Below are 16,107 nucleotides of genomic sequence, written 5' to 3'. Positions count from 1 at the left end.
CTTAATTATTCAATAGAAATTGACTAGGAACAAAAGCCCTAAATTAATTAGTCATAAGAACCCTAAAATCCCAATTTCAATAAATTGAAACCCTAGGTTTTAAAATTATAAAATGTGAAAATTATAACAACAATTATAACCTGAAATTATTAGTTTAAAACATCAAAAACACGATTTTGATACTAAAAATATAATCTTTAAAAATCAAAACCCAAAACAAATTAATAATAAACAAGTTAATAGAACAAGAATAAAGGAGGAGAAAAGGGAGCATCCACGACAGGGCCACGACTGGCTAGTGGTCGCCGGCGTCAGGTGGCCGGCGGTGGTGAGGGCAGCAGGCGGCAACAGCTATGGCGGCAGTGATGGGCAACAATGAGTGAAAACTCACGTAAAAGGGGAAAAAGAAAGAAAGAAAAAAAAAAGAAAAAAAAAGGAAAATAAAGGAAAAATAAAATAAAGAGGAAAGAAATAAAGACTAACCTTTTGTGTGGGGAAAATTTTGGGGATGTATGGGGTATTTATAGGACAGAGAGCGGTGTAGGGTAAGTAGTAAGATTGGGTCTCATAAAATTAATGCGACAATTAAGTAAGTAAAGTGATGTTGGCTTTGATTGTTTGGACATGAATTATAAAATGAAGGTACATATAATAATTTGTACCAAAATAATTTTCGACCCAAATTAAAAATTGAAACTTTTAAAATTAAATTCCGGAAAAATACCAATAAACATTATAAATGAAATAAAATTTCATTTATAAATTATTTAAAATACGAGGGATTACAGGATTATTTTTTAATGATCCGAACTTTGATATGAATTTGCTTTTAATGGTCCCAAGTGACCAGTAACTTGGTGAAAAGGTTATTTTTTTTAGAAAAGATTATTAGTACTAATTAACAATTAACTAATTATCTTTGTCTTCAAAAACTAATTATCTTAAAAATAACTATTTTAAAATTAATTAAAACTAATTACTTTAAAAATAATTTCAAGAAAACCAACCACCAGCCACCGGTACCTCCATACCCTCCACCCTGCCGCGCCTGCCCCCAAACCTTTAGTGCAAGCCTAGACTACCCTCCCCCCTGCAACCTTCCCGCCGACACCCCCCTCCCCGTCGTGTCCCCTGGCTTTACAGCAACCCCAATCCCTTTCCCCCATTTTGCAACTAATCAACCCTCACTCGCAATCCCGGCCCCCTTTTGTATCCACAGATTCGAAAAGCTGGAAAGGGGTGGGGATTCCGCTGACAGGTGGTAGGAATTGCGGCTCGAGGGCAGGAATGTAGTTGCAAGGGTAAGGGTTGCTGGTTACGGTTGGGTTCTTTGGCTGCGATAGTGGAGGGGGTATCGGGATGGGGGAAGGGAATACAGGTGGTGTCGCCGACGCGGGCGTGGCTGGGCGTGGGCTGGGTGACGAGCTGGGTTTGGCTGAGGTGGTTTTGTTTTTCTTAAACAAAATTATTATGGTTTCAAAAAAAAAAAAAGATTATTAAACTTTTATTTATTTTTTTAAATTATTATTTGGAAATTTTGATTTTTACCACCTTCAAATAACGACTTTATTGAATTTACCACCTCCAAAAAAAAAAGATTTACTTTACCACCTCATAAAAAAATAAACATCAGTTTTCCCGCCTAAGCCTAACTCCGGTGACGGAAACCGCCAGTGGGGGCCACCATAACAGCTAGTTTTTGAAATTATCCCCAAAATCTCTCGATTTTCCTTCTATTTAAACCAGCCTTCTTCATTTCTACATCAAATTGTTGAAGATTGAAGTTTTTTTTGCGATTTTCTTCACAAATCCTTAATTTGGGTAGTAAGTGAGCCAAAGTTCATCTTATAATTTGCTTATAGCTTGGTTTTTGGTCTGATTTGTATCCTTAATGGCTTAAGGATTGCAAACAAAAACGTGCTTGATCTTATAAATATCGAATCCGTGGATGACCAACAACAATTACTCGTACCTGAGCTGCTTCAATTTCTGTTTCCTAAACCTGATTGTTATATGACAGAGGTTTCAGAAAACAGACGGCGACGAAGAATAGATCCGAAATCTGGAAAAAATTTGTACTTGTAATTCAGAGGTAGTATTGTCATTTCTACTGCCAATTTTTCATTGAAGTTAATTGTATTTGAACACAATTACCATAATCTAACCCTAATTTTACTGCCCAATTGAAATATCAAAAACCCCCAAATTAATTTACACTTACATGAACCCTAATTATTTACAATATGAAATTGGGGTTGAATTAATAACACAAAACATGCAATTTCAATTATACTTAGCAATTGCAACATAATCACGCAAACAATTGCAAAAAATTACAACAAAATTCATGAAAATTGCTTACCTTTTCGCTGTTTGTCGTCGAATAGTTCAATTGATTCAGAGCCGAGTACAATCTTTAATAATTTGATAATTTGAGGATGTGGGATTGTTAAGGATCACCCAGAATCAGAATTTGTGAAGAAAATGGCAAAAAAAAACTTCAATCTTCACGAAATAGATGTAGAAATGAAGAAGTTAGGTTTTAATCAAAGGGAAATCGGGAGAATTTGGGGATAATTTCAAAAACTAGTTGTTATGGTGGGCCCCACTAGCGGTTTCCGTCACCGGAGTTAGGCTTAGGTGGGAAAACTGATGTTTAACTTTTTTATGAGGTGGTAAAGTAAATCTTTTTTTTTTTTGGAGGTTGTAAATTTAATAAAGTCGTTAATTGAAGGTGGTAAAAATCAAAATTTCCTTATTATTTTTTAACCAATTATATACTAACACGTGTCAAGTAACTTTTTATAACAAGTAAGATAACCGGTTGGGACCGTTGGAAGCAAATTAATATAAAAGTTCGGATTATTAAAAAATAATTTTGAGCGAATGAGGTAAAGTTGGGATTATTCTAGTCAATTTGTCCTTATTATTATTCTTTTTTCTTTTTTTTTTTTAAAAAAAATAGACTTAAGACTTTGTGATTTGCATGTATATACATTTATTTTCATGTTTATAACATGGTTGATGATTTGCTGAGATGGTTAAATAACCGTCCAAAAAAACAAATAGATACATGTTTGTTCCAATTTCCAAATAGAATTAACAGCCCATGCATTCCACGGGGCCAAAATGCTAGTTATTATATAAAAGCCATAAATATTGGCGTGTGTCATTTCAATATACTATTGGTTCTTACCCTTACGCTTGCATGTATTGCATTCAACCCTCTTTTTGTACATCAATTTGTTTGGGTTTGATGAGTCCAATTCACCGCGTAAGAAAACCGGAGCCAAGACCACACTCACAATAACTATAACTATAAAGCATAATTAACTTAAACAACAAGATTAAGAAAGAGATTAATACCTTTGGCGCGTGTTTCGCCCACTAAAGGGCTCTTACTTCAAAAGCTCCAAGTCCCGCTCACACAAGGACCTCCAACGAAGTCCACCCACAACCCGAGCACCAAAAATGGTCCAATACTTAGGAGTTAGCCAAGCCCGACCTAAAACCCGAGTAATTAACTGTGTTCAAAGGTTTTCACAATGGTGATGCCTTTTTCCAACACTTACTTATGTGCTTTTCCCAATACCCCAACTTGGGTATTTATAGGGAAAAGCAAGAGTGAGAAAAGCTCTCCCATCAATGTGGGAGAATTGATTTTTCCATTTTATTTTAAATCAAAAATAAAATTAATAATCAAGGTACTAATAAATAAACAAGTGCCATGCTCATAAGAGAGGTTAGGTGAGGACCATTTGGAGAAGAGGGGATCAAACTTGCTCCCCACTCCTCTCCTATAGCCGGCCAACACACCACACAACACCCAATTAATGCGCGCCACGTGGCACCCCACACTTGGGCACCAAGGCACCCAAGGTGGGCTGCCAGCCACTGCTATACCCTTCGGCCCAGCAGGCCACGCACCAAGTGTGTGGGCTGCCACACACCTTGGCGAGCTGCTACCTGTAGCCTGCTAGCTTGCCACGCACCTTGTGCGAGCTGCTAGCTGTAGCTTGCTAGCATGCCACGCACTTGGTGCGGGCTGCTAGCTGCAACTTGCCACCAGGCTTTGCACTTTGGTGTGGGCTGCTAGCCTCGGCTTGCTAGCATGCCACGCACTTGGTGCGGGTAGCTAGCCTCGGCCAGCTGCTAGCATGCCTCGCACATGGTGCAGGCTGCTAGCTGGCCTTGCTAGCCCAGGTGCGCTTGCACACATTGCCAGCCACCTTGCTAGGTGTCACGAGATATTTTGTGGATTAACTTTTTTTTTCCCTAAGTTAGGAACTTAGGAGGTTCTCGTGATTTCGCCTAGACCAAGTCTAGACCAGCCTAACACTCAAGCAACAAAGGATAGACACACACATGTTAGAGACAGGCACCAACAATGTAAACACTTTATTATTTTCGTGGCTTACAAATTACAAGGAGTTTCTCTCTCTAGATTCTCTCTCTAGAGCTCCCAAATTCGATGCCCAGCAAATGAATGCCTTGGCCTATTTATAGACACTGACTACATCCCAGTCAGATAGGATAACTACCCACTATGCCCACTACACCCATGATTTAGTAGCTGCCCACTATTTGGATGCTTACTTGGATGTATCTGGACTTGTCCACGTACTCAAGGAATTTATCCACGTTAAGCATGCTCTTGTAACCGCTTGGTAACCGTCACACCCCACTATGCCATGTTCCTACATTTTAGGAGACAGGCATTAGTGTGCTTAAGTGGCGCTCAACCGCTAGATTAGTGTAACCGCCCACTCCCTTAGTGTTCCTATTTTGCTAGCGCCACTAAATGAGCGGAGTAACTTCCACATGACGTGGCCGTATCCCCTCAGAATAACTACCCCACTACTTTGGTGCTCCTATTTTATAGGAACCGCCTCCGTAGTGGCTTAACCACATTCCCGTTTGACCACGTCAAAGGCACAGTCAAGATAACCGTTAATCAACCCACTAATATCATGGTCATATATTTTAGGAACCATACTTAACCACGTGCCACTTCAGCATAAATGTTCCGACAATTTAGGAAGAGTGGTGCAACGTGGGTGGTTACCTTAACCGCCCACCATCCCCACTACTTAGGCAATCCCTAGATTTAAGGTAACCGCATGCAACCACGATAACTAAGCATAACTGTCAAGGAGTCCTTACTATAAGTAGTCCACCAAGGAAAGCTTTGGTTAGACAATCTACAAGCCAAGGTCGTTCCTTAGCATCAAGCATATGGCCACGTAAGGGCACCAAAGACATCGTTGACCTGGGCTGCACTCGTTCCTCCATGCCGGAGCCACTACGGTTACCACCATAAAGACATCCTAGCATGATCCCAAGAGCATCCCTTAGTCAAACCACGTACCACCTAGCAAGCATGCACCGTACTAAGCCCCCATCCTTCGTTAGTCATCCCGCATCCCTCCTAGTCGGGACTACCGAGTCGGTTTGTCCTATCAAGTGTCCACCATAGCCATCCAAGTGTGCTATGGTCCCCATAGGCTATCCTATGTCCAAGACTATGCCCAAGGCCTCTAGCCTTAAGGCCACCCTTAGGTCAGCCACTGACCCCTTGAGTGAGCACTCGCCCCCTATAGAGCTTTATATTGCTATAGCCTTGTAATACTAGTGAACACTCAACTGACAATAATACAATAATGGGCTCTCAAGCCCGATCCTTGAACCCAACCTTGACCCTAAGGCCATGTATGATTTATTAGGCTCCTAATAAGTCCCCTCAATAAGTATCAAAGGTTATTATGGAATTTTGCTCATTCAAACACTCCGAGGATCTTTTAAGAGCGCGCGCGCTCGAGCTAGCCCTAGGCCCAAGGCCTACCTGACCAAGGCTTTGCTAGCACCATGGTCTAAGTACTCGGAGGTCATCCCTGATAACCTCACATGCCTTAGACATGGTAGTGATCTACTCTAGCCTCACTTGGCTCGTTCTTCCCAAATCGAGCGTACACTTGCTCACAAGTGAAAACCCGAAGGTCTTGCGTGCCTATGCAGGGTGGTACCCTTGGTTTGCTTGGGGCATTTCGATGCTAGGGGTATTTTGGTAATTTTGTTGATTTATTAGTAATTTTCTCGTCTCGTCTTTTATTATTTTTGACTCGACTTCCGATGCTTGGTTTCGACGCTCCAAGCTCGAATTCCGACGTCTAAATATTAATTACTCGGGGGAATCATTTATTCCTTCCGAATTAATTCGTTGCGTCGGTTCGTTAGTTGCTTGGGTGTGACCCGAAGGGTTCAGTCAAGATTAAGCTGTAATATCAACTATACATTAATATTATTGATCGGAAGCGACCTCCACCCAGGCATCCCGATCACTTGATCTCACTGAATAATTAGCTTTCTAATAATTCTGAACCCTCTATCAGAATAATACACTTGTTCAAAGGACACCATTCCTTTCACAATTATCCAAACTTATAATCATACGACCACAACATGACCTAGTCCTAAATTTGCAAGCAGTAAACTTGCTCCAAACTCGTCTCAACACAACTCGAACTTGAAATTAAAACCAACTCGAATTCGAATTGAACCAAACCCAACCTACACCCAAAAGGATAATCGACCCAACATAATTTGAACCAAACTTGATCCAACGGTCCAACCTAAACCTAGATTCAACTTGAAGACTAGATTAATATAATATGACCTGCATATAATCCGATATCTAAATTTATCTAGACGAACCTGATATGTGTACCCCCGAGGCCCCAAAGTGACATCTCTCACTCATCCCCAAACCTCTACCACCTCCTCAAGGCCATCAACCCACCCTTTTATTTTTGACTAAATACGAAGTACAAACTAAAACAAAGTAAAAATCAAAAAAACAATGTGAATAAAATAATTAAACATAACCGAAACAACAAGAATACAGGGAAGAAGAAGAAGACGAGAAAAAGACAGAGAAAACGAGACTTAAACTTAGGGATGCACGGCGGCTCCCATAAATTCGGCCGAGGCGGCGGCGCTCGCGGCGGCGCTTCCGCTTCCAAGCGCCACTCCTTCCCTCCACCACCTCCTCAACGCCCTTCCTCCGCCTCCCGTCCTTCTCTCTCCTCTCGCAAACCACCGCCGCCTTCTTCATCGTCGTCGGCGTCTCCTGCTCCGGCGACGACGGCGCCGCCTCAATCTGAAGAATCCTTCACCCTTGTTCCCGGCAATCCTCTCTCCTTCGCTGCAACCATTCGTCTTGCTCCTGACCTCGTTGATGAGATCAAGCGTGTTGAGTCTCAAGGTGGTGCTGCTCGGATTAAATTTGATTCTAACCCTAATAATCCTCCTGGCAATGTGAGTAATTTTGGTTTGTTGTTGTTGATTGTTTGAAGTTATTGTGGTTTTTTTTGTTTGTTTGTTTGGTTGGATTTGGATTAATTTGAATTTTGGTTGGTTTGTGTGTATTTTGTTAATTTGATCAATGTGTTTTGTGTTGGAGTGTTTATGATTTTAGTTTGTGTATTCGGAAATGTTTGTCGCGCCTGTAGTGTGGAAAACTAGTATTGTTAGCTGAAGTGTGGAAAACTAAGCAGAAACTGTGATTTTCTGATTTTACTGTACTTGTTTCCAATGGAAACTATGGAAACTATGGAAAAAGTAGATTAGGAATAATATGCGAAAACCGTTTAGTTAATTATGGTCTGTTAGTCCAATTGGTTGTTAGTGCAGTGGTGATTGAGGCCGCACTTGATAGGTAGAATAGCGTGTTCGATCCCCCTCAACAACAATTGGGAGAGGCCAGGATCACGGGAACCTAACAACCTAGCCGTGAATCTGGATTAGCCCAAAAGGTGAACCGGGTGATATTACAAAATAATAAATTAATTATGGTCTGCTAGTATGGAAGAAACTATTGAATTTAGGAAGACTATTAATCAAATGATAATTCTAGTTACATTTGCATTTTTCCCTTCTTAAAATTCTTATTAGAAAAACGTGTTGCTTGCTTACGACATTATACAATCAAATTTAGTCGCGTCCATGAGCATGAGCCTTATTAGATGACTTGGATGGAGGGAGTTGAATGATAGAAGATTTGGGATTTTGGGTTTGCAGGAGCATATAGCACTTGATAAAGGTGAATGAAGGAAGCTGATCTTTGTGACTTTGTCAATGATTGTAGGAGATAAATTCTTTGATTCATGCCTGCCGCCCCTTCCTATTGGAATCAAACATAGTTTCACTCATAGTCCCAAATTTCCCAATTTCTGTTTATAATAATTGATTAGAATGAAATGGAGCGGTAGGAAGAAAAGAGAAGGAATCAAAACAAGATGAAAAGAATAAGTGTTTTATTTTGTTTGGTCAACACTGATAGGAATTTTCATTTTATCGTTTATATTTCTATGCATGGGTTTAGTATGTGGTACTCATTGCTATGCCCTTCCCATGAAAATTATGCTAGTAGACAGGCTTAGGTAAAGCTCCTGAGGAAGCTATTGGCAGCAAGTATATTTAAATTGGTTACTAAATTGACTTTGGCAAAGTCTTTGGTCAGAAGTCTAAGGGATTCTGTGTGCTTCTATTTGAGGCAGATTTCTGAAAAGAGAAATCCACTAAAACAAAGTTTTTAGGGGTAATGCGTATTTGCAGTGCTTCCCTTGACGGGAAATTTTTGTTGTTCAGCCCCATATTATATCTTATGTGGACCCTAATGATCTTAGTATTGTCACTGGCATGATTTTCCTCTGCGGCTCTTTCTACTTGTATAATTGTACTTATCATCTTTCAGGTTATTGATGTGGGTGGCAAAGAATATCGATTTATGTGGGCGCATGAAATGGGTGGCCTTTGTGACATCTACGAAGAACGCCGGAGTGGTGAAGACGGTAATGGTTTACTTGTTGAATCTGGTTGTGCATGGCGCAAGTTGAATGTGCAGCGTGTCTTAGACGAGTCCACTAAGAAGCAGGTTAAGAAGAGATCAGAAGAATATGAGCAGAAACTCAAATCACGCAAGTATGTTGTACAGTGCACACACCCATATATGTATATCTACTTTTATTTATGTATGATTATGCATATTTATTTATATCTATACTCTTTATACATTAATCTTCATGGCTGAGAAAATATTTTTGTATTAAATGTCTGTCCACCTAATGTGCTGTCGATAATCTTCTTGGGCTACAGGATTTAAGGTTTTACAATTTACATCATTATGCATTTACAACATGATATTGTTTAGAAGGTATTATCTATGTGTTTTAAGGGTCTTCCTTAGTCTTATGGCTTTCAGAATCTTGCTGTCAAACATGAAACTTAGTTCATGTGTCTGACAATTGTATAATTGCTGTTCTGGTGTTTGTCTCTTCTGCTTTTACTTGCTGTGGTGTATGATTAATGTTTAAATGTTGGTGGTCTTACATATTTCACTGAATACGCAGATTTAGTGTCTCCATGTAGGCATTTCTTGTCACTTATACAATTTAGTTGCTGATCTAGTGGCTCTTTGTTTTTTGATTTGCTGAATATCATCTTCCTAGATCCATTATTTAGCCATTTCTTGTGTTATGGAAGGGCAGCAGCAGTCCAGTTATGTGTTTGGGGAATATTGAGATAGATGGGGTATTGTTAATCATGATGCATATTTTGAGGAAGGTATTTGGGTTGGGTGTACTTTATATGTCATGATACATGACAGGAAATTGACCTCTGTTCATTTATTGGCTTTAAAGAACAAAGAGATTATGCTTGCCGTGTTACTTCTTCCACTATTTTCTTACAGCTCACATGTTGATCTTGATAGGGCTATTGTCTTGGACCAATGCAATCCCCCTATGAAGAGTCAAATGCAAGCATTTGCTGCTGCAGAGGGTGAGTTTTAGCTCTTTTATATTATTAATACCCCTATGATTTAACATGTGATGGATGTATTATATATTGTCTATTGTGCATGAGTATATTTCATTACCACTACTTAAGCTATAGATTAGATCCATGAATCTATTACTCCCTGTTGTGTTTTTTCTATTTCCTTTTGGGGTGGTGGGAAATAGGGAGGAGGATTATGGAAAATAATCACTATCTGTGAGGCAAGACAATTGTTTGGGATTCAAAATTTTGTAAGTGTTCATATTAGAAAATACTTAAGAGGAATAATACCAAGTCCCCAAATATTGTCATTTTTCCCATTATAATCTCAACTTTGAGTTGATCTAGAATTATCTCAACTATGGGTGATTGCTAAATTTCTGATCTCATGCTTTTGTAGTTAATCCAAGGAAGTTTAAACCCAAAAACAGGAGATTATCTGAGCCATCACAAGGTAAAGTTACCTCTATGTTGATTATCTATATATATATATATATATATATATATATATATATATATATATATATATATAAACCCAAAAACAGGAGATTTCATCAGTCTTCTCTTTTTTTGATGTTTGCTGTTTTCTTATATTTTAGTTGGTGGACCTCCTAAACCTGTGAAGTCAACTACTGCATCCTCCTTAACTGCTACTGCAAAGGGAAGGCATTCAACTTCACCTCTGCCATCACCTCAGAACCAGCCTGTTTCTGTGGCATCTTCTTTTAATAGAGGAAATGCTACTGAAAGTCAAATTGTTGCAGAGAATTTACTACCTAACCAAGTTAGGGAACAGGAAAATGCCGTCAGCTCTGTGAATGATGTCCCTGCCCTTGTTTCTGGCAGGGTTCCTGAATCAGCAGTGCACAAAGAGAATCAAGGAGCTGGAATATCGGATCTACAGAACTACCTAGTAACATTGCTGAGAGAGAATTCAAAGGGGATGAGCATAAAGGTAGATAAGAGCTGGATTTTTTTTTTTTTTTTTTTGGGGGGGGGGGGGGGGGGGGGGGGGGGGGGAGGGGGGTTCAAGTAATCCGAATTTTTTCTTGTACATTGGCTACAACTAGAATTCTTAGAGGTTTACTTGTGTATCTTTGATGATTTTCAGGCATTGGAGAAAGCTGTTGGAGATACAACTTCCATCTCTGTTCGCAAAATTGAGCCCATTCTTAAGAAAGTGAGTGTCGAACATATCTATTTTTTTGTCAGTAATAGTTCTTATATGTAGTATAATGTTTTCTGATGAGGTCTGCTGCCTTAGATTGCAACTTATGAACCTCCTGGAAGATACGTTTTGAAGTCGGCTGCGGAGCAGGAAAGCTTGAAGAAGTCGTATTTTGATAATGGAAGGTAACCCCTGTTCTTATGTTCCTGAAATTTTACTGATTAGAGATATGCTGGAAATGGCTAAATAAGCTGTAGTCTGCAGAGCTAGTTTGAGCATGTTTAAGCCAATAAAATTTGATATTGTGGAAAATTTTCCTTTTCTAGTCAACGAAAAGTAATTTGTTCGTTCAGTGTTTTGCTGGTGTTTCATGAGTAAAGATGTTGTTGCTATCTTTTGATTATTTAATATTCGCAATGTATCAATATGATTGTTTGCTGTCTAGATATATTTCAAATTTCTCTTTCAGATAATTTTCCTTGTGAACTTTTCAGAATATGAAATTGGAAAGACTAATTGCCTTAATTGGAAATGGCCATGACCATTGCTCTTGCTATGCATACTATATTGGTAAACTTCCTCTAATTGCAACATATATTGCAACAATTACCATTTTAGGAAGTTTCACATATATTGCTAAATTAGCATATATGTACATGCTTTCTCTCTACCTCTCTCCTCACCACATGGGTCCCTATCTTTTTTCCGTTCTATCTCTCTCCTCGTCTTGAATTCCGTGTCTTCCCCCTTTGTTGCAATGTTAGGGGAACTTCATCTTATTTTTACTGAACTGAAATTATTTTTGTTGAACTTAAATTAAATTTACTGAACTGAAATTAATTGTACTGAATTGAAATTATATTTGCTGAACTGAAATAATTTTTACTGATTTTGTATTATAATTCTTCTTTGAAATTACTGATTTTTACTAAATTGAAATTATTTTTACTGAACTGAAATTATTTTTGCTAAACTGAACATATTTGTACTGAACTGAAATTATTTTTACTGAATAGAAATTAATTTTCTAGAATATTATTTTATTTAAGGTGAAGTAATCAGGGCTGAAGTATATATTAGATTACTGCAGAGTTCAGCTGCATAATCTATATATAGGTGATCATCATTAACTTTCTGATGTTGCTGCATTTCAGTTCTCCTGAAGACAATAATCAGAAGTTTGTTTCAGAAGATAACCTTGTTGAAGTACCAGCTCCAGGCTTAAGATTTGCAGAGAAGTCACCAGCTATGGATGTGGAGGAACAGGTGCAAACTTTTGATGAAGAGTCAAATATGGTTGAAAAAATTGATGCATCACAACATTTTTCCGATCTATTTGGTGATGATGAACCCCCTGTCAACAATGAAGGTCAAACAGTGAGATCTAATGACAGTAAAAGTGACAGTGATAGTGATAGTGGAAGTAGTGACAGTGGCAGTGATAGTGCAAGCCGAAGTAGAAGCCCTGCAGGTAGTGGGAGTGCTAGTAGCAGTGATAGTGAAGGTGATGATTCTTCTTCAGCATCTGATGTGGATGTTGATATAATAAGTGATGATGACAAAGAACCCAAGAATTTACAAGGTACTGAACATGTGCTATCTACAACAGGAGTTCCATGGGATATGCCTAATGCTTTGCCCCAACAAGATGGAAGAAATATAGATCAAGATGGTTATGTATCTGAGGATGTTGATATTGGGTCCGATTTTCTTGATGATAATGAATCTCAGCTGGCAACAGTCCCTCAAAATCTTGGTATAACTACTGAGAAAATGATAGCTTCTGATCATGATCAAACTCAACCATGTAGTAGGGCCGATGTGGTTACTGAGCAAGAAGATGTTATAGATGACAATCAACCTGAGAATCATGACTTCGTTAAGTTTGGGGGTAAATCTAAAAGAGGATCCAATGAGATCCCCTTTGAGCATGATGGTGATCATGCTAAAAGATTTAAAGCAAATCCGACACAGCCTACAGTTTCTGGGCATATTGAATTACATACCTTGGGGAGTTCGCCAAATTATTCCGCTGATTTCATGAGTGAAGACATTCATGAGATCCATAACGTGCAAAAGTCAAATCAGTTTAGCAGGGATGAGGGTGCTAACACACATCAAGGCGTGCAGAGCGGATATAACTATGTTATTCCTGGAAAATCTGCTGCGGAGTCATTTCAGTCTGGTCGAGGGCCTGCTGGACGTTTGGGGGTAGATTCAAAACTACAGAGGACAAATGATTATACACAACTAACACAAGAATGTTTTTCAAAATACGACAAGGGTTACCGAGAGGCACAGTATGAGGAAGATAGTTCAAATGAGAAAGCAAATGGTAAGTTTAAAGAAAATCCTCTTGCTCAGAAGAGCTCGGTACGCCCGGAGCCTCACCACAGAAAGCATAGTGAATGGGATAATAAGGCACAATCATTGGGAACTTCTTCGAGGTTACACACGGCATTCTCTCTGAAGGAAAATGGTAAGGCTGAGGTTGACAGGTCTCCTGGTGGCAAAAGATTGCTCCAAAGAGAACTATCAGACCTGGAGTTGGGTGAACTTCGTGATCCATTGCCAGAGGAATCAGAAGGGAGTAAAAGGCAGTTTGAAAGAGTAAGCTCCTTCAAGAAGTCAGAGACGAAATCAGGCACCTCAGGTTCTCAGAATCCAGATTTGAGAAGCAAATCTATAGGCAAGCCAGTCATAGAGTCCGGTAACACCTCCTTCCCAAATGCAAGAGGAGCTCCAAATAATTCTGACAGTTTGTCAAAGATAAGGTCTCCAGAACGTTATGTTGAAGATGGTTCCCGTCCTCATGGGGATTTGCAATCTCAGCTACAACAATCAAGGAGTGGTCATGCTGAAGTTGGGCCTTTTTCCAACAAAGCCGTGGATCGTAGCAGATTGGGGCATATTGCGGATGTTGCTAATCAAGAAACAGAAGATGTAGGTTATGGAGAAACACACAAAAAATCTCACGTTCATTCACAACGTGAAGACTCCCGACAAGAAATGGGTTCACGCAAGGGGAAAGGAAATAAGTCAAGAAAATCTAACACAATAAAAACTGCAAGTGATTTGACCAAAAAGAAAAAAGATTCTAGTGATCTGACCAAAAAGAAAAAAGATGCTAGCGACAGAAGAAGAGATGTGTCAAATACCCAAGGTGGTATTAATAAGCGCAAAAGGAGTGAGTCCTTTTCAGATGATTCATTCTCTAAGTATGAAAAGGAAGAGCCTGAGCTCAAGGAACCGGTTAAAAGTTTCTCACAGTAAGTAGTTTTCAAGCTTCATACTTGTTTTCATGAATGGTGTGGTCATTTTGAAAGCTTTATGGTGCCTGTACGTATATTTGTAGTAATAGTTATAGCTAAACTGTTTGTGCCCATAACTTCTCTTTATTGATGCCCCTTCAATCTTTGTCCATAGGTATAATGAATATGTTCAAGAGTATTGTGAGAAGTATGAACCTTACTCTTCCCTGATCAAAATCTTGGAGAAATACAGGTATGATATTTTGCTGCAATTATTTCCTCCTCTCAACCCCCTAGTCTCCCTGTAAAGTGAGTTATCTGTCATCAAATTATTTGCATGTTTATAAAGGTCTCTGTTTTCATTTGGCTCTTTATTTTGAAGGATTGAATTTCAGAAGATGGGGATGGAACTTGAACGTGCAAAAGGTACTGAAAGATATGACGAAATTTTGGCACAAATAAGAGAAAGCTATCGCCGGTGTGAAATGGTATGCTTATGTGTGCTTTGGCCTGGCATAGTTGGTTGAATTCTTCCTCTACTTGAAAAGCTTTGGATATATCATAAAAAAAATGCTGATAGATTTTTAACTGATTAAAATACTGTGAAGATTGCAAAACCAAGATACGCTGCCTCAATTTTTGGTTTTTAAGCCTTCATATGTGTGTTTCAACACGTTCATTAGGTCAGTGTATTTATAAAGGAGCAGTTAACTATCAAGCCTTCATGTTTTTGTTCCAATAAGGTTTGTATTTGTCATGCGAAAGTTATCTACCTACAATCATTTAAAAGATGGGGATGTAATAGCAATGTTGTTGCCTCATTGGAGCACAAACTCAACCCTTTTTGACCTTGTCCTACACTCCTACCATTATCAGGACTGTCTTGATGTGTTTTTTTTTTGTTTTTTTTTGTTTTTTGTTTTTTTTTTTTTTTTTTTTTTTTTTTTTTTGCTGCTACATACAACTGTACAAACTTCTGATTAAATCTTCAATTGGTTGTTACTCTGCAGCGGTATAAACGACTGAAGAAAATATTTCTTGTGCTTCATGAAGAAATGAAGGTAATTATTTCACATTTTCCCCCTTCCCGTCTTATTCATCATGATGAGCTTTGTGCATTAACTTCTCTATGTACTATTTTTTCATCGCAGCATCTTCGGCAGATGATTGAAGACTTTTATTTAGACTACAATAAGGGTAGAATTTGACTACTAATATCAATCATTAAGTTATCCATGTTCAAACCCGGAAAGCTTCATAAATTAAGGTCGTGAATTTATAAGGTCTGTTGCCTTAATTGTGCAGCCTGTAATTTTTATGTAGATTAATTTTGTGAACATAATAGCAATGCTGTTGGGGCACCAGGAGCCTTAGAACTGGGGTATATGATCAGAGATGACCTGAGCACGGACATTAATTGGCCTGTTCAATTGTGGGTTTTGCGTCGTTGTGTGGGAGGAGAGGAAGCTTGTAAGAATTAAAGCTGTAAATGTAGAATATATGTAATAGGATGAACAAAAATTACTGATTTTTTGGAGAGAAGCTCTCATTTTGCCCTCATTTTTTGTTCTTAATGGAAATAAGTACAGCCATTTTAGTTTGGTTAATTATACTTGTAGTTTGGAGTTCAATTACTGCAGCACTTTTGCATCTCTCTCTCACTCTCTTAAAAATCACCGGCCAAGAAATATATTAAAGGAGCTCAATTTTCGCCAAAGATAAGAGACTTTGGGAGAAACCTCTTTTATTTTATTTTATTTTATTAATTTTTTTTTAGTGCAACAAGTTAGTTGACATGTTGCACATTTGCACAACTCATATTTTCGCTACATCGGCTAATATTTTCAATGAGTC

At 38.7% G+C, this 16,107-nt stretch overlaps 1 protein-coding gene across 1 annotated transcript; it reads left to right on the top strand.

The window, feature by feature from the left end:
- The first annotated feature begins 6,740 nt into the window (after positions 1-6,740).
- Positions 6,741-15,813, top strand: LOC145621105 (uncharacterized). Its single transcript, XM_081675838.1, has 12 exons — positions 6,741-7,314; positions 8,753-8,979; positions 9,770-9,837; positions 10,235-10,288; positions 10,434-10,789; positions 10,946-11,014; positions 11,099-11,187; positions 12,157-14,271; positions 14,429-14,506; positions 14,636-14,741; positions 15,264-15,314; positions 15,405-15,813. Exons 1-12 carry the CDS (start codon positions 6,955-6,957, stop codon positions 15,459-15,461), a joined length of 3,630 nt encoding a protein of 1,209 aa, XP_081531964.1. The 5' UTR covers positions 6,741-6,954; the 3' UTR covers positions 15,462-15,813.
- Positions 15,814-16,107: the final 294 nt, after the last annotated feature.

This window comes from Chenopodium album, chromosome 27 (genome assembly GCF_948465745.1).
Source record: "Chenopodium album chromosome 27, dcCheAlbu1.1, whole genome shotgun sequence".
Taxonomy (NCBI): domain Eukaryota; kingdom Viridiplantae; phylum Streptophyta; class Magnoliopsida; order Caryophyllales; family Amaranthaceae; genus Chenopodium; species Chenopodium album.
The sequence above is the reverse complement of the archived record's forward strand: the minus strand, read 5'-3'. Positions and strand labels throughout refer to the sequence as shown.

Coding starts and splice junctions, on each gene's coding strand:
- LOC145621105 (XM_081675838.1), top strand. CDS start 6,955: ATGCACGGCGGCTCCCATAAATTCGGCCGAGGCGGCGGCGCTCGCGGC. Junction 9,838..10,234: donor AGCATTTGCTGCTGCAGAGG/GTGAGTTTTAGC, acceptor ATGCTTTTGTAG/TTAATCCAAGGAAGTTTAAA. Junction 10,790..10,945: donor CAAAGGGGATGAGCATAAAG/GTAGATAAGAGC, acceptor GATGATTTTCAG/GCATTGGAGAAAGCTGTTGG.